General features: G+C 37.2%; 1 protein-coding gene across 2 annotated transcripts in view; it reads left to right on the forward strand.

The window, feature by feature from the left end:
* sdk1a (sidekick cell adhesion molecule 1a) overlaps positions 1–27,967 on the forward strand; it is a 637,737-nt gene that overhangs the window by 446,877 nt on the left and 162,893 nt on the right. The window contains exons 1-6 of one of the 2 annotated variants that reach the window (XM_056453952.1): positions 7,220–7,389; positions 13,242–13,325; positions 17,130–17,324; positions 21,752–21,868; positions 24,875–25,042; positions 27,255–27,357. The exons of the other annotated variant lie outside the window; for it this stretch is intronic. Coding sequence (XP_056309927.1) covers positions 7,314–7,389; positions 13,242–13,325; positions 17,130–17,324; positions 21,752–21,868; positions 24,875–25,042; positions 27,255–27,357 — 743 coding nt within the window. The 5' untranslated portion in view covers positions 7,220–7,313. Of the gene's footprint in view, positions 1–7,219; positions 7,390–13,241; positions 13,326–17,129; positions 17,325–21,751; positions 21,869–24,874; positions 25,043–27,254; positions 27,358–27,967 lie in introns of those variants that run through there. 2 annotated transcript variants of the gene reach the window in all.

Here is a 27,967-nt window from a genome sequence, read left to right on the forward strand (position 1 = left end):
TATACAGTAGTATGGAAGTATGCGATTTCGGACATTGTGTCTGTTCTGATTGTCTTCTTTAGTGTTGTTGTTGTTCCGTCTCTCCATTTCTTTTTTTTTAACTATGAAACAAACAATGGCCTGGGTTCAGTGCTGACACCTTGAAGACAAACTAAGTATCGCAAAAAACACATTTGCAAGCTGAATGTACATTACGTACACGGTAGAAGTTTTATTACACGGGCAGCAGTTTATTTCTTGTGAGTTACTGGGTTGCTCTATCATATATATAAAAGCACATGTCCAGTCATTTACTACCTGTGCCTCTGATTTTAGTTTAGAGCTCAGGCCTTGCTGTAAGTGGCAGTAAAATCAAAACTGAAAACAAAATCGGTTCTGATTAGGTCCAGTACATACCAAAGTCTACAAAAAAAGTAAATGATCATGATTATCATTATTTCATCATTTAGTCACCCTAAACCTTTTCCAAACCTTCATGGGTGCATATCTTCTGCTGAACACAAAATATATTTCGAAGAAACCAAAATAGAAAATATACATTTACTTCCATATGAAGAAAGTATTTGATACAGGATAAATAATACTGTGCAAGTCAAAACAGCATTATTTTGTATAAAATATTTCTTTTCATCACAAGAATCCCATAGCAAGCTATTCAACAAAAAAGATTCTGCAGTCCAAGAACCGCCATAATACAATTATATGAGTCTCAGTCGAGATAAGCATAAATAAGAATGAAAAAGCAGATAACATAACTTAATATTCACAGACTAATATAATTTACATAGATAAAAGATGAAGTTGAAGACCCCAAATGCCTTGAAAGTAGAAACTGGCATCTGGCTCATTTGTCCAATGGTGGTCATGTGGTAAAAGAAGGGGAATTGCGTTGTTTACCCCCATCCCTGGTGAATTTGGTCAGATTATTGCCTCCCATGGCCACAGGTGAGGCAACGTACTCACTGAAGCAGAAGTAAGCAATCGCAGGATCCCTAGAAACACACTTCACGCCTCACACATGATCACACCGCATGATTTTCACTCTCTCGCTGCTCCAAAAGCAAATATGAGTCTTCCAATAATATCTTAATGTATTGCAAAGAGTTGCCCCCATCTGCAAATACAGAGGGAGGGAGGGAGGCCCATGTGCTCCATGCAATCTGTTTCAGTCTCGGCTGTTATCAACAGGAAAGCCCGCTGGAGGTTTACTTACACGAACTGCGTTCCTGTTTACACTGTGTTCGAGATTTAGCTTGAATTAGCATTACATATGTGAGAATACCGCATGGCGCTTTCGGTGTTTTCACCTCAGTGAAATATTTGGGTTGGTCCACACTTTGTTTGTATATTGTAAAGAGAAAGTTTGCCTTGTCTGTCGAGAAATATTTCAGCCCTGCAGCATGGTAATATTTGCTGGAGATGTAGCCCAAAGTGCAAACATAAATCATAAAGCGAAATGCAATCTTTAGCAGTGACCTTTAATATTCTTTTTGTGAATATTAAAGGTCACTGACAATATTCAGATTAAAGCTCGGCCAATTTTTCAATTAAGCTATTACATTTGGTTTCCCTCCGTCCTGAATATGTGGTTATGGTCTCTGTATGCTTCTTGACATATTTAATAAGTCACATCCGATGCGATCTGTAATTGGAGCGGCCCGTCCATTTTAAGACAGCGTTGCGTGAAGTAACTGACGAGTTCCAATTTCTTGACAGAAAGTGCAGCAGCTCCTTCATGCATTTCGTCAAATTCGACATCAAAGGGGCCCGAATTCTGGCATTCGCCTTAGTTATTTAAATCCTCATTATCATATCATTTCAATATTTAGATATTCTCTTAATTTTCCTCTGGAAAGAATGAAGCTGATTTAATAGGCAGTATTTAATTTTTCACTATAGACGGGAGACGTGCTTGGGTCATTTTAAAAATGTAAAAAGCATATTTCATGCAAGAATGATTTCACATAACAGCCCGGAGGAGGGGGAGGAGAGAAATCCCACTGTTTGGAGCATGTTACAGGACGACTGCCAAAAGATTCATTATTCAAAACATTCGGCGTCAGGCAAGCATAAAACATAAAGAGAGCTCTGGCTTTTGTTTTTTCAGAGTGGAAATGCCGTAACGCATGCTGGGCAGATTTAGTGTAGATCCCGCTGATAGATCCCTAATGTCAAAACTGTTGTTTTATGTTATTAGGTAAATGCATTCATATTTGAGACATGTGTAATTGATGACTAATGTAAACAAGCGGATGCATTCAGAATCATTGCTGAAAGAAAAAACCTTCCTAAGCCAGTCAAACCCTAGCAGGCATACAACATTATAAGACATTTAATATTAGGTTAGATTTAGGTCATGATGTCAGGTTGGCCAAAAATCAATGTCTAGCCAGCGTCTAGGGACAACATTACTTTGACGTCCAATAATGATGTCAACTTGTGTTGATATTTGGTTGATTTTAGGTTGTGTTATAAAGTGACCAAAGTCCAACATCTGAAATCATGTGGTCATAGTGGTAACGTCCACACAATGTCAAATTGTAACATGGTTAGATGTTGATATTTAGTTAATTTTAGGTTGGACATTGGACATTGACGTTGGCCTGACGTTGAGTTCTGATGTCAACCTGATTTTCATTTACAAACAAAATCCAGTATCCCCATGATGTTGGGGTGCAATGTCAATATGACGTCATGTTGACGTCCTGTGCCTGCAGGGACTGTTGAGGCTTTTAGTAGGAGTTTTGGATCAATCAAACCAGACTAATTAAAAAACTAGATCACCTAAAACTGAAAATCTTCTAAGGTTTAGGTGACATTTTATTTCTTCAGTGTAATATTAAAGACAATTTTAGCTGAATCTTAGTAATTGGTGAACTCTTTTATTGAATTATTTTAGTCAACAGCTGCTGACATTTGAGTGAAAAAGCATATACAGACAGTATACTGTATATTTACATGAATACAGTAACATACTCAGGGTGTGAATTACAGGGGGTTTGGGTTGGTCAGACCCCCCTAATTAATGCTTAATCCCCCCTGATACATATTTTTATCTCGACTCGACTAGATTATTGTAATGCCCTCTGTGTGGGTATTAGCCATACTTCCATTACTCGTCTGCAGAGGGTGCAAAATGCTTCTGCACATTTGCTGACGGGGACACGCAAACAGGACCACATTACACCTATACTGGCTTCTCTTCATTGGCTTCCTGTACAGTTTAGGATACATTTTAAGATTTTAGTTTTGGTGTTTAAATGCCTAAATGGACTAGCACCAAGATACTTGTCCTCATTAATCCAATTGTACACTCCATCAAGGGCACTTAGATGTACTGATCAGCTACTTTTGGCTGTTCCACGCGTAAGGTTAAAAACCAGGGGGGACCGTGCCTTTGCAGTGGTGGACCCCAAACATTGGAATAATTTGCCTCCCTACGTTAGGCAGGCTGCAAACCCTTTCTGTTTTTAAATCAAGTCTTAAAACCCATTTTACTCTTTGGCTTTTAATACCATATGAGAGTCATGTGTCTGTTGAATTTGTCCTTTGTTTTAAATGGTGTAAGTGTGTACAGCACTTTGGTAAGCACTTGTTGTTCTTAAAAAGCGCTTTATAAATAAACTTTGACTTTGACTTGACTTGACTGAAGGACATCAAAACAAGATGTATGCGGGGGGTTGGGGGGGGTGGTTGCTGGTTGATTTGTATCTTAAATAATATTCATAATTAAAATAATAGATAACTTAAATATACATTTGACCACCCCTATAATGGTTCATACCATTTTTAATGCATGTTTGAGCCAAAATATATTAATTTAGTGCGGCAAATCAAGAGGTATAGTTTTTATTTTATTATACACTTGCTTGCACATGGAAGTTAAACAGTAAAATGTAAACTATGTGCAGTCTTTCATGGTCATCCATTAATAGGTTTATTTAATATCACAAATGTCATTGAGAGCCACTCAATATCCCTCAAAACACTGAAAACATAATAACAAGTTTAATGTAATTGAATTAAATATTTAACTTTGGTTCACTGAGGCATATTACCAAACATAATCAAAGAACTTGCCCCCCAATGTCAATGCATAATTTGCACCCTGAACATACTTGCATACAGAAGGTAACATTCCCAATCTTGGTAACATTAGGCATAAATGTATCATTTGGCTTTAAAAGACCTCAATGCACTATCAATAGCAGGGCTGCGTTATTGTATTTTTCTGCGATACATACTGCGACATTGTGTACAATTCCAGATGACTTGAATGGTTGTATTTGGAAAGAATTTGTCATTTCAGATTAATTGGATGTTTTTGTAGGCCAGTACATATGCATGAAATATAATAAACCAATCACAAGCATTGATGATACAGTAGCAAAGATACAAATAAAATAAACAGAGCTTTCTGGGAGTCTAAAAGTATTCAGGCACATAAACTGAAGTTATCAAATGTAAAATAGCACTGTATGTCTTTATTAATCTTTTTTAATTTACAAACATATAAATTCTTGTGACAAACACTTAACTGGAATACTTAGTCAGAGACCTCAAAAACACATGCAAATTATAACATTTTTGGTAAATTTTTGGTTAATGCAAGGTGTCACAATAAATCACATGCTTTTTGTGGCTGTAGGCTCCTGGTCAACTGTGATCCTGACTCTACATTACAGATCCTGCGATGTGTCTATTGCACATGCTCACATATTGATGCTGAAACTATATATTGTTCAACCCTAAGCAATAGTTAAAGTATAATTTTTTTCCTATACTGTACATATATGCTTTTGACACTCAAAAAAGTGGCAGTTGACAAATAATCAGCTAATAATATTCATTTTGGGTGATCTGGTCACTTGGAGGTTCTCTTGGTGTGTCTGAAAGCGCACTATAGACCTTGTGTAACTTTTTAAAATGACATTAATTGTAGAGTCAAATATAAATCTAAAGTACTCTTGTTTTAACCTTGTCCCCGTGGTAGATTCAGAGGCTCCGGCGGACCCTGTGGCTCCAGTGATTGTAATCCCACCCCGAAACACGACCGTTGTGGCTGGGATCAGCGAGGCCACGCTGGAGTGTGTAGCTAATGCACGGTGAGTACAGCTATATGGACACACACTGTTCCCAGCAGCACCACAGTTCATTTAATATTCATTCATCTCTAACGGGTTCACAACAATCAATATTCACACTGTCGTTCTCCATTTAACCTTCCTTTCAAAGCCATTAATATAGCTGTTGTTAAAGTAACACTCTAAAAAACTGGACAATCACTCAGGTAATATGGTCCAGTTAGACTGTAACTGTAATCATGGTTTTGTGGCAGAGTTTAATTATATTATAAATGTGCACATTGCTTATGTTGCATTATTACTTTAATTCATTTGCAGTATTCTTCTGAATATGCAAATAGTAACCTTTCAAAAACAAGGTGATAAAATGTGACAGATTATTGTTTATAAACATGAATTTACACCTGCATTCCAAGTCGTTTGTGAAATTATCTCCCGTTTAGTCATTGTTTTGATGATAAAAAGTAATCTGATGAAAAAAAAAAACTGAATTTACGGTCTGGTTTCTACTACAACCCCAAATCAGAAAAAAAGTTAGAACAGTATGGAAAACGCAAATAAAAAAGAAAGTAGTGATTTACAAATTTACATTGACTTGTATTTCATTGCAGACAATATGAACACAAAATATTGTCTGGTCAACTTAATTTCGTATGTAAATATACTTCCTTTCCTGTCATTCAGACCTACAACAAATTCCAAATAAAGTTGGGGAAAAGGAGCAGTTTCTGGCTAGTAATCAGGTAATTGGTTAAATAATGATGTGATTTGACACAGGTGATGCCAACAGGTGATTGTAATTATGCTTTGGTACAAAAGCAGCATCCAAGAAAAGGTCTAGTCCTATAGGAGCAAAGTTGGGCAGAGGATCGCCAGTTTGCCATTTAACCTTCAACAGTGCATAGCATAATTAAAAGATTCAAGGAATCTGGAGGAATTTCAGTGCGTAAAGGACAAGGGCATAAGCCTAAGCTTAACGACTGTGATCTCCGATTCCTTAGGTGGCACTGCATAAAGAATCTTCATTCATCTATAAGCGGTATCACCACATGACCTCAGGACTACTTCGGCAAAGCTTTTCCAAGTACCACAATATGTAATTACATCCACAATTGCCAGTTAAAGCTGTACTGTGCCAAAAGGAAGCCCTATGTTAACAGTGTCCAGAAGCGCTGTGCTCCAGAAGAAGAAAAGGATCAGCCAGACTGTTACCAGCAAAGTCCAAAGGCCGGGGTCTATCATGTCATATATATGTATTCAACAAGACAATGCAAAGCCACATTCTACACATATTACAAAGTCCTGGCTGCAGAGTAAGAGGATACAGGTACTCGACTGTCCTGTCTGCAGCCCCACCTGTCTCCAACAGAGAATGTGTGGTGCATTTGAAGCGCAAAATACGACTGGCCGTTGCCCACCTTAAGACTTGTTTGCAGGAAGAATGGAACAAAATTACACCGGCAACACTTCATCACTTAGTGTCTTCAGTCCCTAAACATCTTTTAAGTGTTGTGAAAAGGAATGGCAACTTTTCAAAGTGGTAAATGCTTTACTGTTCTAACATTTTAAGAAATGTGTTGCAATAACCAAAATAAAAAATAAAAAAAACAATAAAAATAATGAAGAACACATTTAATAATGTTTGTTGTATCGTCTGCAATGAAATACAAGTCAATGGTAAATTTAAAAATCACTGTTGTTGATTTTATTTGTGTTTTTCTGTACTGTTCCAACTTTTTCTGATTTTGGATGTACCTTTTTTAAGAAGAAAAAAAAACTGCTTTAAACATAAAAGAAAGTTGACACAAAAATGACAATAAAACTACCTTTTAACTTTCTGCCAGGACATTATCTGTGTGTGTTGTTGTTTTCTTCAATACAGTTTGTTTATGAATAGAAAAAAATCTAGTTTTATCTTGTAACAAGCCTTCACTTTCACTTTTTAAATTACTATCTTTTAAATTGCTTCTGCTGTTTCTTTTAACTCATTTGCATAATTTCAACAACATTGTACATATGTCACTCATACTGTATATATCTAACTATAGTTAACATCACTCTACTAACAATTTGAATTCAGCAGAATTCTCAAAAAGTGATATTTTGTTACACAGTCCGGTTGAGAAGCTGAGTTTGGTGTGGAGGAGAAACGGTGTGGAAGTGGCGAGCGGCGTGGGCTCTTTTGGCCGACGACTGACCATCATCAACCCAACGAGTACGGACGTAGGCATGTACGTGTGTGAGGCCTTGCTCTTGGACAGCAGCGTAAAACCAGCAGAAGCCAGAGCATTCCTCTCCATCACAGGTAAAACACCTTGTCCAATAAAAGCTCCATTTCTTCTCTCCGACACAATGCTTTCACAGCTGTACATCTGTGGAGAAAATCCGCTGTCTTAATGGTTCCACTCAGTGGGGAGTGATGAACAGCAAAGCCCACTGATAGATATAGCACTACATTACTGCGCATAAAACCTGAAATTACACACTGTATTAGCTGAGCTAAGAGCTTTTAGGAGAGCCTCAGGCATTACAGCTATCGGTCACAGCGCTCTATGAGAATATCACCAGGTAATGCTGCACATTAGGATCATCCTGAATACACAGAGCCGAAGTGCCATCGGACCCATTTCCAAGTCATTTGATTTACTTAATAACAGAAAGTGCACATAATTTGTAGTCTTTTGAAATAGCGGCGAGTAAGGAGATAAATGTTGGTGTTATCGTATCTTTAGGACAGCTCGATGCATTAGAAGAAGAAGAAAGATGCTTCTGCTAACATCTCTGTGCATTATACAGTATCAATGTAATGTTATTAATAGAATAGAACGAAAACCATTTTAATTAATTGATAACAATTATTATTACTTGATAACTCTTATTAATATTTTGTAATTTTTATTTAATCATGTATATAGTCTTTTATTATGTATAATAATAATAAAATAATAATAATAATAATGTTTTATTTATGTTTTATTTATTTTTACTATATATTTTTATTAATTATTTAGTCATTCATTTTCTTTTCAGCTTAATCCCTTCATTAATCTGGGGTCGCCACAGCAGAAAGAACCGCCAACTTTGCCAGCATATGTCTTACGCAGCAGATGCCCTGCCACAGCCCATCACTGGGAAACACTCGTACACTTCCATTCACACTCATACATACAATGCAGACAATTTAGCTTACCTAATTCACCTATAGCGCATATCTTTAGACTGTGAGGGAAATCGGAGCACCTGGAGGAAACCCATGCGAACATGGAAAGAACATGCAAACTCCACACAGAAATGTCAACTTACCCAGCTGAGGAACCAGCGACCTTCTTGCTGTGAGGCAACAGTGCTACCCACTGTGCCACTGCGTCACCTTTTTAAATTAAGTTAATTTGTAAATAATTTATTTATTATTAGGGACCGACACCTACGGTGCGTACTGTAGGCCCTATTGGATTTGCTCCATTTATTATTATTATTATTATTATTATTATTATTATTATTATTATTATTATTATTATTATTCTCTAGAACAGGGGTGCCCAAACTCGGTCCTGGAGGGTCGGTGTCCTGTAAATTTTAGTTTCAACCCCAATTAAACACACCTGAACCAACTATTCAAGCTACAAGAAACTTCCAGGCAGGTTTGCTGAAGCAAGTTGGAGCTAAACTATGCAGGACACCGGCCCTCCAGGACCAAGTTTGGGCACCCCTGCTCTAGAATAAATCACAATTTTGAGGGTCACAAAACTTTGCACATGCATTAGAAGTGGTGAAAATTTATAGGTATCGAAAGTGGGTGTGGGAGAATGACTCGTCAGCCCCACCTATCACATTTGACGAAGTGGCCCCCGATGACACAAATAGCTAACATTGTCAGGATTTTTTATATTTATCTATTTAAATTATTAAAGTCCATTGTGCTCTGTCATCCAAAGGTCACCGGGCAGGGGTGAACCCGGGTGCAAGGTCCCTTTCATCGATGTTTGCAGCTTTAATTATTATTATTATTATTATTATTATTATTATTATTATTATTATTATTATTATTATTATTATTATTATAGGTTGCAGTGGGTAGCGCTCTCGCCTCACAGCAAGAAGGTTGCTGGTTTGAGCCTCGGCTGGGTCAGTTGGCATTTCTGTGTGGAGTTTGCATGTTCTCCCCGTGTTGGGTGTTTACCAGTGATGTTCACCTGGAAGGGCATCCGCTGCGTAAAAAATATGCTGGATTGGTTGGCAGTTCATTCCGCTGTGGCGACCCCAGATTATTAAAGGGACTAAGCCGAAAAGAAAATGAATGAATGAATGAATAATAATAATTATTCTTTTTATTTTCTGCAACATTTAAGTACAACAGGCTGTACCACAAAATAATTTATAGCTCAAATGTATTTATTTGTTTTTTAGTTTATTTATAAATTAATTAATTAATTTAAAAAAATTATTATTATGTAGTATCATTTTTTTATTATGTTAATGAAACAAATACATTAGTAAGGCCTTTTTTTCCTTATTTTCTGAAACATTTTTTAACCACATGCTGCACAAGAAGTTAATTCATAACCCAAATGTACAGTTTTCATGCATTGCTTTGTTTGTTTTGATTTTTTTTTATTTACTTCATCCATCCATTTATTTTTATTTTATTTTTTTATCTTTCATTATAACATAGCATAACTGTTTTAGTATGTAAATGAACAAGTAAGGCATACTTTATTATTATTATTATTATTATTATTTTGTGCAACACTTGTTTACCACTTGCTGTGCTAGAAATGAATCCCTAGCCCAAATTTATCTTCGTCTCTTAGCGAGAGACAGCAGCATACAACACAATATCTCAATTTCTCAATTAGCTGTTCCAAAATGATTTAGCTTTAGCTTTTGCTCTGATTAATGCATGTGTCAGGCTGAATCCGGCAGCTTTCCCTGTCTTTGCATATATTTAACATGTACTGAGTGGGCTATACGCAGTACAGTTTGTCCCTGTACAGTTAAATGCAGAGAGCCATCGAGTTAAACAGCATATTAAATATTTATGCCTTCTCTTCTCTTCACTTCACATCGGTGTCCGTTCGAGAGTCCACCTGACAGGTGCTCTGAGCTCCATGTGAAGTCCAATACATATGTATAGATGGACAGATCCATAGCCGCAGGAATATATTGCACCGGACTAGTCTGAGTGGATGTGAATTGATGAATGTGGGCTGTCAGTGTTACGCTGCACATACTTCAACAGCTTAGTGTCTCTTGGTCTGAATTATATACAAAGATCTTTAAGTATGCATGTATTCATCTGCTTATTTATGTAAAAGATGCGCTTCAGAATTTTGACGCTCGACGGGCTTTTTCCAGAAGAAACACGCGTCATAGTTCTGTCCCATAAATGTAAATCTCTACAATAATGTCTCTCTTAAGCTGTACATTAGAAGATATTTATTCCTTCTAGAACTATTAAAAAGATGTATCAAATGGTTTATAGAAAATAAATCTACAAATGTGCTTTTCCCCTCCGACGTCCTTGATTGCAGCAGCTAAATAACTGATTCAAGTAAGAAATTAGCTAAGATTGCATTTTATTCAGCTGCATTTTCTAATCAGTGTTATTTCAATAGATAACACTTAAAGGTGCAGTGTGTATTTTTTCGCATTTCTGCCATTGGACAGACAGATAGGCCCACCCCCAAATCCACACCATTGGTTGCACGAAAGTTAATTAGGCTTTAAATAATGCTGATGTATGTTCAAGTGTGCTTTTTTTCTTGAATGTTTGCTTCTAGTAAGTTATTGAGTGTTATACACACACCACTTTGATGTTGTGATTGATCGCTGTGATTGACAGCTTCTCTGAGTGTAGCATTCCCAGCAGACTTTATTGCACAGATTGACGTTTTCACTTTAATTTTCCAATAGCTGTGTTATTTCGCACAGACAAAATTAGTTGTTTTTCAGAACCCGAGGGATCAGTAAAGTTCGTTTGGAAATTTTTAATTAGCTTCATAAGCTAATTAGTAAATAAATGTTAGCAAGTATTTGTGAGTTTGGGAAAAACCTTGATATTGCTGCTTCACTGGGATATCTTCAGATGTTAAAAGGTGCAGTATGTAAGTTTGACACCCAGTGGTTAAACTTGTATTGCTCATCTGGTTCATAACATACGCAAGTGCAGGTTGCCAGATTGATAACACCAACAGCGGTGTGCCTAACTGTCGATCCTAAAGTCTGATTGAAGGCCGATTTAAACCATGTTTTAAATAAAGGGAACAGCATGCGATATAAGCACTATTTTCTATATTAAAAGGAGGAATCGATATATTAGGAACAGCTTCTATTTTTTGCAGCTGATCAACAGAATAAACTGACAATGATTACCTCAGGTACACCTCACGCTTTATTCAGTGTGAATGCTAACAGTGTGAGTTTGAATGCCTATTACAATACTACTGAAAGCAGCAGCAGATAGTTCACCTCAGATCTTGAAAATTAAATGAACCATTTGAAATTGAACTTGAGAAGTGTGCCCAACACATATCAATAATATAGCATCTACATTTAATAAGGTTAAAGAGGTTTAATATGTATTAATTAGATTATAAACCTTACCATTTCGTTGGAGTGCAGTAAGTGCACTATTCGGTGCTTCTAAATGGCTGGATTTAAATTTCTGTGGTGTTTTGTCTTGTGCAAACAGCCACATTTCTTATCACTGCAAATCTCATCACGTAGCGTGTTGTTAGGACACGGGGTTACAATGTAACCTGCTCACTTAATGTTTATGCTCGTAATATTTATATTATTTGCCAATTAATAACCTCATGTGGAACTCTGAATCTGCATCTCATTTCGGAGGTTGCTACTGTCCACCGGAGGTCGCATTTCGGTCACGGATGTATGCTTTGAGAGCCTTTCTGACTGAAATACATGGCTGAAATATTTTTGGCTAAACTGAGAGTGGACAGGTTAAATTACCGAAACAATACAGACGTTCCAGCACGTAATGCACATTTTTAAAGCAGAATATCTGACTTCAGCATTGTTTTTCAGATAAACAAGAATGTTCACTTAGCATGTTTCTTAAATATCTACAAACATAGATATAAATCACTTAAATCCATCTTTTGCATATTTTTTTAAAGTGGAAAGAAGTGGAGATGTGTTATTCATCAATCTGTTCATACAAAATATAAGAGGCAGACCCTCTAAAAAGGGCCTAATTTGCAGCTAATGCATGTTATTTACTACTTAAAGTTATATTAGTATGTTAGAGTAGGATTCATTTGATCATTGAGCTACTTGTATGCACCTATATTTAATATGCTGAGATTTATCCTGAAGCAATATGAAGGGCAATTTTCCACTCATTTGTTTAAAATGACTTTGATTGATTTTTATTTGTCTAGCAGCTGACCATTAAGCTTGTGGTTATATGACATAAACATAGATAATGTAATGTTAGGAACAGATGTTATGAATTTAGAATACTTAAGATTTACTGCATGGATTACATGTGTAAAAGGATAGCTTAAACATTCTGCCTAATATCTGCCTTTATTTTCTGCTGAGGCAAATCATGTATTTTATGGGTGAAATGTTCCTTTAAAACAAAACAACATTAATTCAGAGCAGTTTACACTATTATGTGCAGATAATAAATAGCAGGTTTACCTCATTACAAACTCATAACAGATGTTTTATAAGCATGAAATCTATAACGTAAGACTGCAGCGCTATGAAAAAATGAAGTTTCAGTGGCCATCTGTGCCTCTGCAGGAAGTGAACAATACAGTCGAGGATGTTGAGCTTTAGGTGAGTGAAACATGCCCAGCACTGCTCTCAGTCCACATGTCTGTTTGCCAAAGACACGTGACCACATTTAGCACAGAAGCAGAGGATTTCAATTTTGACAATGTTTATGAATTCATTACTTTCGCTCCAGTAAACGTTCACTTGCTACAGAAAATGGATTAACTTTACCGCACGCCCATCTGTGCTCAATGAAAATACCATTTTTAAGAAAATACAATGTATTGCGCTGACGGAATCGCTCGATTATTTCTGATGCCGTTTATAAATTTCAATACCCTGGAAAACGTTGTTCTATTGTGTTCAGTTGAGAAATATCAGTGTGTTCTCAAATAAGCTGATTTGCTTTCGCAGAGGTGCCCTATTTCACCGCCGAGCCCAGGAGGAAGATGATGGGAGAGGTGGAGAAGAGCGTGGATATCCAGTGCCAAGCTCGAGGTGAGTGCTTAACATGCAGGACTTAAACCCAATTGATTCCAGAATTATAAGTATTCTCTCCAATATGCTTTACACACAATAGGCACACAATACACCTCAACCTCCCCCTGAGCACCCAGAGCTTTTGTAGTCAGTAATCTTAGTTACGTAAAAGTATTTATAGCAATTTTCACATCACACTCTCTCCTTGGTGAATAAACTCCCATGAGCTCCACGCGGGTCTATTAACCAACCCCAAAGACTCTGCCCGGGTCTGTTTGGGGGTGATTTATAAAATCTGTACATTTAGAGGATGTCAGCATCCCTTCCTGGAAGACAAATGGCGGCCTTTTGGGCGAGTGGCGAAGAGTTTACGATTAGCTGTGAGATATGAGGTGTTGATGGGAAAGGGCTTAAACCATTATCATTATAGAGTGGAAAAATGGCCGATGAAATGGTATTGGTTTTCTGCCAGAAATATTCTCTAGCTTTCTAATAGTGCCGAAATGGAAAATCGGCCCAACTGTTATAACCGTACTTATGATATTTGTCCGTTGAGGTTCATGCTCGGCTCAGCTGCAATTTCGGCGAGGGGTAAAAATGATCCCTCAGCATCAGATGGGCTGTGAGAAATAAAAACAAGCGAGTCACTGCGCCGTATCCTCAAGAGCGGAAAGTGGAATCAATCCATTACCTCTCTTATGTGCTGCTTCTGGGACCGTTCTCACTTTTTTTATGTGGCTGGATTGAAAGGAATCCTTTTGTTTTGAGAAGTTATATCTCTCCAGAGCAGAATCACAAGTCTCCAGCTAGAAAGGATCAAGGAAAAGACTATAACACATGCCCGGAGCCCCTCGCTCTTTTGATACGTCTCGGAAATAAATTTGCACGGCAAAATCTGCGTCTGTTTGGTGCTGAGCGAAGCTCGACACAGTCGTTAACCACAGGCAAAGAGCGCTAAATGAGTTTGAATAATACAATCTGGTGGCCTTCTCTTGATGCAGACGAGAGCCGCAGCGAGTGATGATTTTCTCTGTTAGCTTTTTCAGCTGTTGCTTAAATCATCCCCCCCGAGAGTCCACTTTTCCAAGCTGCCAGAATATTCTTAGAAGCATGCTAGCTGAATCTGTTTGGAGGCTTAAGACCTCAGATCGTCTCATTTCCACTTGACACTTCATCTTTTTTAATATCCCACAAAGGGTGCAGCCAGCATGTTCAAAAATAGACCTTTGAGCGTGTATAATAAGGAGTGTTTATACCAACGCTGTCCGCGCAGACCCTCGCTTCCACAGGGAAGAATGGGGATAAACATTGTGTAATTTTATGTTAGCAAAATTATTCATTGAAGCTTAAACGTTTATACAATATAATGGTGCTTTAGACAAATCTCAGCAGCACTAGTTGGTATTAGCATTAATGATTAACCTAGCCTTGGTTTATATCAACTTTAGGTTTTACAAAGCAGCTTTATAGGAACTAGTAAAGTTTATTAGGCTTCATAAAAAGGATTTAAGATGAATTATCCAAATTAAGAGCAACTTGGACATAAAAAAAAAATAACTTCTGATTGTCTGTAAGAAGAGCGATATGGCTGTGGCTATGAGATGTGGTTCCAAAAAACAGCTTTAATTTGTTATACAAACCAAATAAAAGAACACAACCCAATAATCCAAAAAAAATATATATAAATATATCTAATAATATATATATATATATATATATATATATATATATATATATATATATATATATATATATATATATATATATAATGCTATATAAATATAGACGCACGTGTGATCCTGTATATTATACATAGCCTACAGCAGCCACAACACATGAGGAGGTAAATGATGATTGGGGGTACAGTATGTCCAATCCAACCTTATGACCTGGAAGCTCCGCGAGTCTCCCACATATTCATAGTGGTTCTGTGATTTCCAAAAACAAGGTAAAATGCCTGGAAATCATGGCGACGAGGGTGAATTAACAAGAGAACAGATCGTGTAAGGAACAGTGATGTTCTAAGCATTACATTTGTTAGGTTAAATGAATAAAGCAGTAAAGATATCACAAGCGCAAATCCCTTCTTCTCTCTCATTGAGAAATCTGCTGTCAATAGCTGGAGATGAGTAAAATATTTGAATGGTCTTGTGTGTATTTAGGCCTTTTTACATATTTACATATAAACAATTAAAAGTTCTGTTTTTGACAATATTGCAAGTTCACTAAGAGATGACTGGAGTTATCAGATAAATAAAAATGTAATTTATTATTTTTTTCATTAACATTTAATTTTTTTATAATTATTTTTTTCAGGGTTTTCACCTTTTTTAGATTGGACAGTAGAGAGTATTGACAGGAAAGCGTGGGGAGCAGAGAGAGGGGAAGGATCGGTATGGGATCGCGAGTTGAAATCGAACTCAGGTTGCCGTGTTTCGATGCACTAACCACTACACCACTGGCGTCGACTCATTAACATTTAATAATATAACTTCTTGTAATATACTTATTGCAATAAACAGTAGTTTATAGGCCTGTTTCTTTTTAGTAAAAAAAGTTATTGATTCATAGGTGTGCATTTTAACTTCTTACAGTATGCATCAAATATGCACTCCAAACTTTTTCTTGATTGAGACATGTTGAATTCTTCTTTATTTAATGTTTTCAAATTGTTTTGTTAGTAATTTTTCTTACAAATTGCCTATTGTTATTTCTGTGTTATATTATTTTCTCTATAGCTGCTTCTGCCATGACATGTTCATACCTAAATGGTTAAACGAGATGTTTTAAGGGATTATATGCTGCATCCTTATCTTAGGTAAGGCGAGATCTCCACATAAGTATCATATTTAGAGAGAAAATGTGCTTTATGCATTATAAAGCTTTAGAGCATTAGAATCGGTGCTCGGTATCAGCCGATCAGCATGACAAAGAATCGGTACTCAGTATCGGCTGCAAAAATCCTGATCGGAGCATCCCTTGTCTTAATCGGTTGTGCTGCAAGCAATGTCCTGGTTTGGTTTTTCAGATATTGATATAATATCAAAATAATATTAATATAATATTTATAGGTCATTTTAGGTACTTGAGGAAAAATGTGATTGAAGAGAAGCAAAGTATTTTCCAAAAAACTTTTTAGACCCCTTTAGGATATTTCATTCACTCATTCATTCATTTTCTTTTCGGCTTAGTCCCTTTATTAATCCAGGGTCAATCCACAGTCAATCCACAGCGGAATGAACCGCCAACTTATCCAGCACATGTTTTACGTAGCGGATGCCCTTCCAGCCCCAACCCATCTCTGGGAAAAATCCATACACACTCTCTTACTCACACACAGACAATTTAGCCTTCCCAATTCACCTGTACCACATGTCTTTAGACTGTGGGGGAAACCGGAGCACCTGGAGGAAACCAACGCAAATGCAGGGAGAACATGCAAACTCCACACAGAAACGCCAACTGACCCAGCCAAGCCTTGAACCAGCGACCTTCTTGCTGTGAGGTGACAGCACTACCTACTGCGCCACCTCGTCGCCACTTTATGATATTTGATTTAATGTAAATTGGGTTTTGATCCAAACAAATAATATAAACATCAAGAACATTTTAGGAAAGGGTTCCTAAATGATATCTAAAAGATTGAATATTCATTATTTACAGGTCTTTCACAGGTCTTTAATGTATCATGTAATGTTGTTTTCACTCTGTAATCTTTTGTTGCACTAAAAAGCTTTAAATTGACATTCAGTTTTAGGCTCTACTCAAATGTTCCATGCCTACCTTCATCTGACCCTCATGCTTTGTTTTATCTTGCCCAAGGAGTGCCTATGCCCAAGCTGGAGTGGTATAAAGACGCTGTGCCCCTCAATAAGCTCAACAACCCCCGCTACAAGATCATCTCCAGCATGGGCCTTCAGGTCAGAAAGCTGCAGCCCAGCGATGCCGGAATCTTCCAGTGCTTCGCCAGAAACTCAGCCGGAGAGGCTCAGGTCCACACCTACCTGGATGTCACCAGTAAGTCTGACCCCGTCATGCGTTTTTATCGCACGTTTTCCAGACTCACTCCAATAATTACTGACACAAACAATCGAAATGCCATCAAGGGTATTAGATGTGACCTGCAGCAAAGTGCACCTTCTCTCAGCCGCTGTACTGCAGTGACAGATGTGTTGTTACTAATCTGCGCTTGCGTGTTTTTTCACCCCTTCCCATATATGAGATGCAGTGGCTCCCCGCGGAGAGTCCTGTCTAGAGTTGATTACATCGTGGTGTCTGTCAGGGCAGCGGGCCGATCTGTCCACGAGGACATTAAGACCCCCTCAGAGGATTGCTCTCATCACACTGATAATTACAGCAGCCACGATTGCACATATTTACTGCATGTAGATTGCGCTAATGATTTTTAACTTCCAGCCGCTTTGACCTTTTAATCATTCGATTGTCTATGATTGTCCTGACTATTTTGAGAAATGGAGGCTGCTCATTGAAGAGAACAACATTCGACATTTTACAATGTCTTAACTACACTCACCGGCCACTTTATTAGGTACACCTGTCCAACTGCTCGTTAACGCAAATTTCTAATCAGCCCATCACATGGCAGCAACTCAATGCATTTAGGCATGTAGACATGGTCAAGACGATCTGCTGCAGTTCAAACCGGGCATCAGAATGGGGAATAAAGGTGATTTAATGGACTCTGAACGTGGCATGGTTCAGATAGGCTGGTCTGAGTATTTCAGAAACTGCTGATCTACTGGGATTTTCAGGCACAACCATCTCTAGGGTTTACAGAGAATGGGCCAAAAAAGAAAAAATATCCAGTGAGTGGCAGTTCCATCAGCGCAAATGCCTTGTTGATGCCAGAGATCAGAGGACAATGGCCAGACAGGTTTGAGCTGATAGAAAGGCAACAGTGACTCAAATAACCACTCGTTACAACCGAGGTATGCAGAAGAGCATCTCTGAATGCACAACACGTCAAACCTTGAGGCGGATGGGCTACAACAGCAGAAGAACAGGAAACCTTCACTAATAAGGAATTCGAATTGGTTAAATACATATGTTCCTTTTTCTGTGTCCCATTATGTTTTGCAAGTGCTTTAAAAACTGGGTACAATGAGTAGTCATTATTCAGTTCAGTTCATTCATAAAATGTTTAAAGGCAGCTTACTAGAATCAACTAAATACTTTCAATCAGATCTTGAATAACCCCCAAAAGAATGTACATTGAATATTACTTTACATTGTTAAAAATGCAGGGTTCCACACAATTCACAGTTCCATGTTGTCCCAAATCAAATCCGTTAAGTTAACATGACTAATTTAAGTAGACTGAACATACGTTTTCCAAAGAAATCTCCATAATTCTGTTGTTTCAGCTCATTTTAGATAAGTTTTAACAAGTAGCAAACATCTTTTTTTAAGTGTAGGCAAGACAATGAGGACAATTTGGAGGAGTAAAACAATGAATTCACAAGAGCTTTTGCCACAGATATGTACACAGTCTAACATGATTTACTTGTTTGTTAAAATAAAACACAAAGCCAAAATTACACTTTACTCAGTTTTTACTACCTATATGGATTATTTGTAGCACAACATTTTTATATATAGTGTTTTTCTTTAGTTATTTTTGATTGGGTAACCAGAAGTGCAACCTTGAAAGTAAAAATCAGTCATCATGTGCAGAAAAAAGTAAAAAGTGGATGCAAAAATGTTAAATAAGAACCTAATGCAGATAAGCTATTAATATCAATGTAATTAAAATACACTATCTAGAGCTGAATGGCTGAAGATTGCACACTCTTCTTGCATATCGATTGCACACATCTAAACTCACTCATTGACCGTGGATTCAATCAGGGCTGTGTTAGTTCTTCTGCAGGCTTTATTATTCATGTATAGATCTGTTTCATGCTAAAGTGATCAAGGACAAGTATAGTGGATGAATGCTAGTGTGGCGTGTAATCACTCAACAGGCCTTTATCTCCCCTGAGAGCCTGTGAACCGGGTCAACTCAAAAAAAAAAACATGCCAGAGTGCATTTAGTGTGCTGATTTTTATTGACACACTACCTGTGATTTTGAAGTGTTGAACATTGTGTCAGGATATGCAGTTAAAGAGCTCTAGCATAAATAGTACTGATGGAGATTGCACAAATGTAAAGGTTTATTATACAGTGATTATTGGATTTTTTAATAGAGTAGTAAGTTTTCTGACCAAATAAAGAGAAGGAATAAAAGTGGACTATTTGTGAATTTGTTAAAACCTTCATGTTTTTATGGTTGGGTCTGCCATAGGTGTGTGCACTGTATATTCATGATGTACTCTTGCTTCAAATGTAGCTTGTTCAGTTAGGATTTAGGTTTACATGACATCAATTTTAAACCAATCTGAAAACCTGAAAATTGAACTAAAAATGCTAACGTTAGAAATCAGGTTTGAAAGTGCATGTTTTTTGTATGAAATCGACACTAGTACACTCGTACTGGTACTGTCAGTGTTTTATTATTGAGTTGGTTGTTGGATGTATTGTATCATAATGTGCAAATATAAAATATCAGTTTACAAATCATGCAAATCATGCAAATCATACAAATCATTATGATAAAGGTGCTAAAATGATGACATTTACATCTGGTCATAATTTGTATCAAAGTTCTTGGTGCTTTTCAGTCTTAATTGTACATCTCAGAAACTGCAGTAAAGTATAGCTACTGTGTGTTTTTGGTTTTACAAAAGTAATCTGTACTGGTCCTAGACATATTGCTGAGTTTGTAAAACATACACTCACTGCCATTTTATTAGGTACACCTGTTCAACTGCTCAATAATGCAAATTTGTAATCAGCCAATCACATGGCAGATGAAGAAAGATGATTTAAGTGACTTTGAACGTGGCATGGTTGTTGAGGCCAGGCGTGCTGGTCTGAGTATTTTAGAAACTGCTGATCTAAAGGGATTTTCAAGCACAACCATCTCTAGGGTTTACAGAGAATGGTCCAAAAAACTGAAAATAACCAGTGAGCGGCAGTTCTGTGGATGCAAATGCCTTGTTGATGCCAGAGCTCAGAGGAGAATGGCCAGAAAGGTTTGAGCTGATAGAAAGGCAACAGTAACTCAAATAACCACTTGTTACAACCGAGGTATGCAGAAGTGCATCTCTGAATGTACAACATGTCCAACCTTGAGGCAGATGGGCTACAGCAGCAGAAGACCACACCGGGTGTCATTCCTGTCAGCTAAGAACAGGAAACTGAGGCTACGGTTCACACAGGCTCTCCAAAAATGGACAATAGAAGATTGGAAAAACGTTGCCTGATCTGATAAGTCTTGAATTCTGCTGCAACATTCGGATGATAGGGTCAGAATTTGGTGTCAACAACATGAAAGCATGGATCCATCCTGCCTTGTATCAACAGTTCTGGCTGGTGGTGGTGGTGTAATGGTGTGGGGGATATTTTCTTGGCACACTTTGGTCCCATTATTACCAATTGAGCATCGTATCAACACCACAGCCCACCTGAGTATTGTTACATGTCCATCCTTTTATGACCACAGTGTACCCATCCTCAGATTGCTACTTCCAGCAGGATAAAGCACCATGTGATAAAGCGTGAATCATCTCAGACTGGTTTCTTGAACATGACATTGAATTCACTGTACTCAAATGGCCTCCACAGTCACCAGAACTCAATCCAATAGAGCACTTTTGGGATGTGGTGGAATGGGAGATTCGCATCATGGATGTGCAGCCGACAAATCTGCAACTGTGTGATGCTATCATGTTAATATGGACCAAAATCTCTGAGGAATATAAGTACCTTATTGAATATGTGCCACAATGGATTAAGGCTGTAGGCAAAAGGGGGTCCAACACAGTACAAGTAAGGTGTACCTAATAAAGTGTCCGGTGAGTGTACAGTATATACCACAATAAAAAGGGCTCAAATGGTATTATAAGACTTTTAGTTTGACAACATCCATGTGATGTAATATATTCCTGTCTTGACAGTTTCAAATGATTGTCACATTTGCATCCAAATAGTCCGATCTTTTGCTCTCAAACAACAGCATGCTTCACTTTTCCAAATAGAAATACCTGTTCATTTACACATCTCTGCCTATTAAAAATGACCCAGCAGCTCTGCTATGCTGCATTGGACACCATGTCAGAACTACATAATTAGATTCATGCCTATTGTTTACTCTCTACAAATTTGCAGACATGTCCCGGATCACAATAAAAAGCATCAGTAGTGTTTTGATGGGCATAACACTGTTTTAATACAATTTGCTGGCTGTTGTTTGGCCTCTTGTAATGATTTGCATGTTCCTGAGGGGGATTGTGGGTGGACTGCATTAAGCGTGAGTGAGGGGACACTGAACGCATGTGGCGTATTTTTGTCCTGATTAAAAATGTGTCTGTGTGTTGTGCAGGCATGGCTCCAGCCTTCACCGCGCCGCCGCTCGACATCACTGTCACAGACGGAGCAGTGGCCGCATTCACCTGTCGCGTTTCTGGAGCCCCCAAACCTGCCATCGTCTGGAGGAGAGGTAATGCCGGTGCGATGTGAAGCTTCGTGTTAGAATTGGTTTTGCATTTCATTTTTAGGAATAGTTCTAGCATTAGAATTCAAGCAGAATAATCAGCCCGTTGCCTATTAAACAGTAGCAGGGTGTCCGCAGTGTCTTAAAGTCTTAAAATATCTTACATTTCAAAAAACGATTTTTAGGCCTTAAAAAGTCTTAAATCTACTGAAATATTTTGTTGTAGGTCTTAAATCATTTTCAAACAGGTCTGAATTTTCTTATGTCTATGTAAAGCTATACCCAATTGGGCCAACACCCATTCAATCACTACCAATATATTTCTATAAAAGTTTTATAAAACGTTTATTAATTAACTCGACTTTTATATCAATATGGTTTAATTATCTTTTTACAATAACATTGGTTTTTAATGCTTTTTAAAAGGTTTTATCTTGACCAATTAAAAAATCTTTAGCGTTTAGCCTTGTGCAAGTCTGAAATTTCATTCATTATGGTCTTAAAATGATCTTAAAAATGTCTTAAAAGTCTTCAATTTGACTTTAGGAAACCTGTAGAAACCCTGAGTAGGCTTGAAACATGATCATTGTGTCCGACACAGTAGGTGTTTCTATCCTAACTTCAAGTGAAAGAAATAGAAAAAAAATCTTATGGTAATTAGGTGTGTTGTTAGAGCAGCTAACTGTAGTATTGGTAACCTAGTAACCAACAATCAACAAGCATAATGGAGACAGCTGATTAGTCGCATGGGTGTAATGCTCTTTACATTAGAGTTTAGTTGGTAAATGTTTTTCCATCTGCTATTATTCGCATTAACCCAAACCACCTCAAGTACTGTAAGAATTTTCATAATTTGGCTTGTCCATCACTTCTTTTTCTCATGAAATACTTTAAATTGTGCATTATCACAGGGTGAAGGAAACTACATGTACAACAGTACAGATATCTGTTCATCACAGTTTCTTGAATGTTAATGCTCCAACTGATTGAATACTTGTCTAGTTCCTGTTTTATAACCAGCATTCAGTACTTACGGAGTAGAGCATTACTGTCAACTTTGCTTAGGGGCCCAGAGATACTAGGATGGTCTCTGCCAGCATTAGGCCTATTGCTTGGGTATATTTACACATCATACCAAAACACTATTTCTATTTACTTGCCACTGATTTATGGGATCGGATAGGCTTTAACAGCTTCCAACACTGTCAGTGTGTTTTCACCTCTGTTGTCGCTGTTTTGACACATGAGATTATTTGCCGTTTCAAAACCTGAAGCTAACAAAACATAATTTCAGAAGTATATGCTTTTTATTAGGTTTTAATGTGATTTGGGATATTTTAATTGTTTAAAGTTTAGTGATTAGCATATTCTAGCAATTGGGGATAGGCACAACAGTACATTTTGAGTAAAATCATAGGTTTAATCCTAGATTGTCTTATGTAGTTTGATTTTAATGGAAGCTATATGGTACCTCAGACAAAATGGGGTTTATGTAACAAAGCTATTTAATGGATACCATTCATAGTATTATTAAAAGCACCCAGCAGGCACAGGGCATCAACATGACATCAGATTGATGTTGTACTCCACCATCAGGGGACGTTGCATTTTGTTCGGAAATGAAAATCGGGTTGACGTCAGAACCCAGCGTTAGGTCAATGTTCAACGTACAATCTAAAATCAATCAAACACTAATGTCTAATGATGTTACAGCTTGACATTGTGTGGACGTTACCAATATGACGTCTATCAGACATTGAATTTTGGTTGTCATACCCGACAAATAAATGTCTGTATTTGACATCAATATGACGTTGGTTTAAGATGTTGGCTCAATGTTGGATTATGGTCACTTTCCAGCACAACCTAAAATCAACCAAATGTCAACATCATTTGATGTCGTTACTGGATGTCAATATAACATTGTCCTTAGACGCTGGCTAGACATTGAAGTTTGGTCACCTGACATCAAGACCTAAATCTAATCTAATATTAACGTTTTATGTTGTCGTGTGCCTGCTAGGCAGCTTAATGATTCATTAGACTACAAGTTATTTTTATTATTTGGAAATTATAATTTTTGTACGTCACGTTTTCATCTATTTAATGCACTCTTGCTGATCTTTTAATTTATTTTAAACAAACAAAAAAGGTGGATAAACAAATGATAAACTTCTATAACATCATTATAATAGTAAGTATCATCATCATAATAATCATAATAATAATCTTAATGATCCAAAACTTTGGTTCAAACTTTTAAAATTATGTTAACAGTGCCTAGTAGCTCTAGCATCTCTAAAAAAAGAAAAATGATAACACACACAAATGTGATGTTCTGTACATTATATTCTATACTGTATATAATGTTCTGTAACTTATGTAAACTTTTGAAAGTGCATTTTGATCAATGCATTGTTATACTGAACAAAATATATACGTAAACATTACATGCACCCATACTTTTCAGCCATGCTGTCATCATCAATGTAGTCCCCATCATTAGAATCAATGTGCAAATGCAATGTCAGTATTAGCACGGGTGCATCTCATCCCTGCTGTTTTCCTGCATTTACTAGTGCTATATTTTACTTATAATAGCCAGCTTTGTTACTGCGGCAGAGGCATACATTGATGTATGAGGCTGTGTGTTTTGTGCTTCACAGAAAGCCATTAAGATGTCTTTGTTGCAGCCGATTGGCAGCACAGAAGATAATTTCATGCAAGAGTAACAAAAAAACTTCCATTATATTCTACAAATGTTTTTTGGCTATATTCATGAAGTCGTTTCCATAGCATTCCCAATTATGAAGCTGCATATATAATAGCGTCCCCTAACAAGGTAGAGAGGATTTTCCTCTGGGAAACCTTTAAGGTTTGTAATAAAATCATCCCAAACTCCGACACCATGCATAGTGATGTTGCATTAATTCTTTATATGGAAGCAGAGGCTAGATTTAGCTGTGTGTGTGTGTGTGTCTGTGTGTTTGTTTGCCTGTGTATGCAAAACAGATACTCAGATCCTGGCCAGCGGTTCAGTGCAGATTCCACGTTTCACCCTACTGGAGTCTGGCGGTTTGCAGATTCAACCGGTGGTGCTGCAGGACACGGGGAATTACACCTGCTACGCCGCTAACTCCGAAGGAGCGATCAATGCCAGTGCCTCCCTCACTGTCTGGAGTAAGAGAAAACACATCTGCTAACAATATTTACAAGACACAATCTGCTTTTACACTGACTTGACTGAGGAAAGATGACATGACAATCTAGTTTGATCTGGAAATTATGGCTTTTTTATTGCAGTTCTTAGCTTATGTTTCTCATTTTCAGCTCTGTCAGGAAATTCTCAAAATTCGAATAGAAAAAGTTAGAATTATGATAAAATCAATATTCAGGGGGGAAAATGATCAGAATTTTGAGACATAAACAGTTGAGGCAGAAAGTTATTTGAAGTAAATGAAAAAAATTGACACAATTCAAATTTTAAGATATATAAACAAGTTATAAACACAGAATGCAGAGGGAATAAAATATGAATTCTAAGATGTTAAAACCAGAATTATGAGACATAAACCTAGAATTAGGAGAAGTTGGGAGATAAGAAGTTGAAAACATAGGCTCATTCTGAAAATATAGCCCTATATACTTTTCTGAAGATCGTGAATTGTTGCCAAAGAAACGTATGGCTGCATTTCGTCTTTAAAACGAACACTACAGAGCAGTATGAAGCCGTTCCTTTTGCCGCTTACCAGCTGACTGCTTACCTCCGTATGGACGGCTTTTCCACTGTTACCAGTTTGTCCAGGGGATCATCAAGCCGTTCAAGTCTTGGCGAAGAAAGGTTCTAAAAAGCAGGTTAGACAAAAACAAAAGCCAAAAAATAAAACAAACAAGTAAATTACAGGGTAAATGCGGTAAAATTTGAAAATGTGTTAAAAATCAGGCTGACGCAATTATTATTTTTTTTTTCTGGATTGCTTTTGACAACACTGATGGTTGATGGTTGATGGTTGAATTGAAAACACTAATGGTTGAGTTTAGGGAAGGAGGAGGGTGGGTCAGTCGATCGGTTAGTCAGTCAGTCAGTCAGTCGACAGTGGCCTCTGGTAGATTTACATGAGAAGAAGGAGGTGCAAATGGCACTCGCAAGAGAAATTTGAGATCTCAAAAAGCGTACACAGTGGCCTCTGGTGGATATTCGAAAACAAAAAACTACAATAAAAACCGTACCTCCTGGGACGTATTTGACACTCTCCAGGAATGTATAGAGGGGTACGTAATCAAAATGAGCCTGGGTTGGAAGTCGAAGTCAAAATATATAGTATATACGTATAGGGTATAATACACTTTAAATTGTCACTGTTTGCCAATACTACAAACATACTACAAAAAAGGAAGTCAGTTTGATCAGACACATCACATTAACTGCAATTCATTTATTTATTTATTTATGCATTTCATGTGTTTGTATGCATTTCAATGTGGTCACACCAAGATTTGGATGGCAATGGGTACTCTTATTCAAATTAACTGCACTATAACAGAGCAATCACATTAGATTTAATTAAACTAAACCCACACTGTAAAAAAAATGCTGGGTTCCACACAATCAATTTGTGTTGGGACACAATGAAGGAATTAAGTTGACTTGTTAGCATTTTCAAATTTAAGTTGATTGATCATAAAACAAGTGTTTCCTCCCCCCAAAACTCAAGAATTGTGTTGTTTCAGCTCATATTAAATAAGTAGTTTGAACAAACAGCAAACATAATTTGAATGTAAACTATAACTATACTATAAACATACTTTATACACTTTTTGAAGGGAATTTGTGAATTTAAAGCCATGGCAACTTCATAGAAATGCATTAAAAACACTTAGAGCCATCAATATCAATTTAGCATTAGGCAATATGTTTTCCTTAAGCAAGCAAGACCACTCAAATTTTCATGCAAATATACTTGCCAGGTGTTAATATTAATATGATTTGACACAGTAATTATAATCAGTTCAAACATACTGTATTATCATGAAAAATAACGTGACTGTCAACAAACCACCACTAGAGCAAAAATGTTTGATTCTGAACTGGCCAAAAGGCAAAACAGCAAACCTTCCTTTGCTTAAATAAATAAATAACTTAGAGCAGAACGTGATAAAATGCTCTATGAAAAGCAGTTTCTCAGCGCAGCCTCGCGAGGTGATATCTGCAGCATCCAGACTTGTTATTACACGCTGATCAGCGCATGTAAAGTCCTGGCATTGTCTCAGCGGGAGGGAAATGCATTCGGCTGTTGACGTGTGAAGAGGCTGCGAGACACTGAAGCGTAGCCGCTTGCTTCTTGGAAATGTTGAACTCATGCAGAATTAACGCTGTTGTGTTTTCTCTAAGGTCGCACATCCATATCCAGCCCACCCACAGACAGACGTGTCATCAAAGGGACCACAGCCATTTTGGAGTGTGGCGCAACTCACGATCCGCGTGTAGGGGTCAGGTAGGTGACGACAAACAAGGAGTCCCGTCTCCACCTCAGAGCCAACAGATCCACATGTGCCAAAATTGTAATGTTTATTCAGCATGTTAGTTTACAGACCTCGAAACTGATTCAAAGACATACTCAAAATTCTGAGGAAACTTGCAAAACTCAAAAAGTTCTGATTTGTGAAATATGAAACCCAAAATTTAGAGGAAAAAGACGAAATATATAATATGTAAACTCAGAATTTGAAGTTAAACAATTTTTTGACTTTAACTCAGAATTTAAAGTATAAAGGCAGAATTTTCTGAAATCTTAATTCCAGAATGTAAACAAAAAAAATAATAATTCTGAGAAAAAAGCTGAAATATTCACAGCAAAATGATCTGAATTGTGAAACATAAACTCAAAATTCAGAGATAAAAAATGCAGAACTTTGAGACTTTGTAAAACTATTTTCAGTTTAGTCACGAATGAGTAAATTAATGAAAAAGAATAGTGAAAAATAATTCCCTGAGAATCCCTTTTCTATTTTTATTTGGTTTTATTTCATCACAAAAGCAACTTACAACTTTGATTGTAACATTAATTTAATGTTTCATCTCGCAGGCCTTAAGTTGATGCAAAG

The sequence above is a fragment of the Danio aesculapii genome, chromosome 3, assembly GCF_903798145.1.
Source record: "Danio aesculapii chromosome 3, fDanAes4.1, whole genome shotgun sequence".
Classification (NCBI taxonomy): domain Eukaryota; kingdom Metazoa; phylum Chordata; class Actinopteri; order Cypriniformes; family Danionidae; genus Danio; species Danio aesculapii.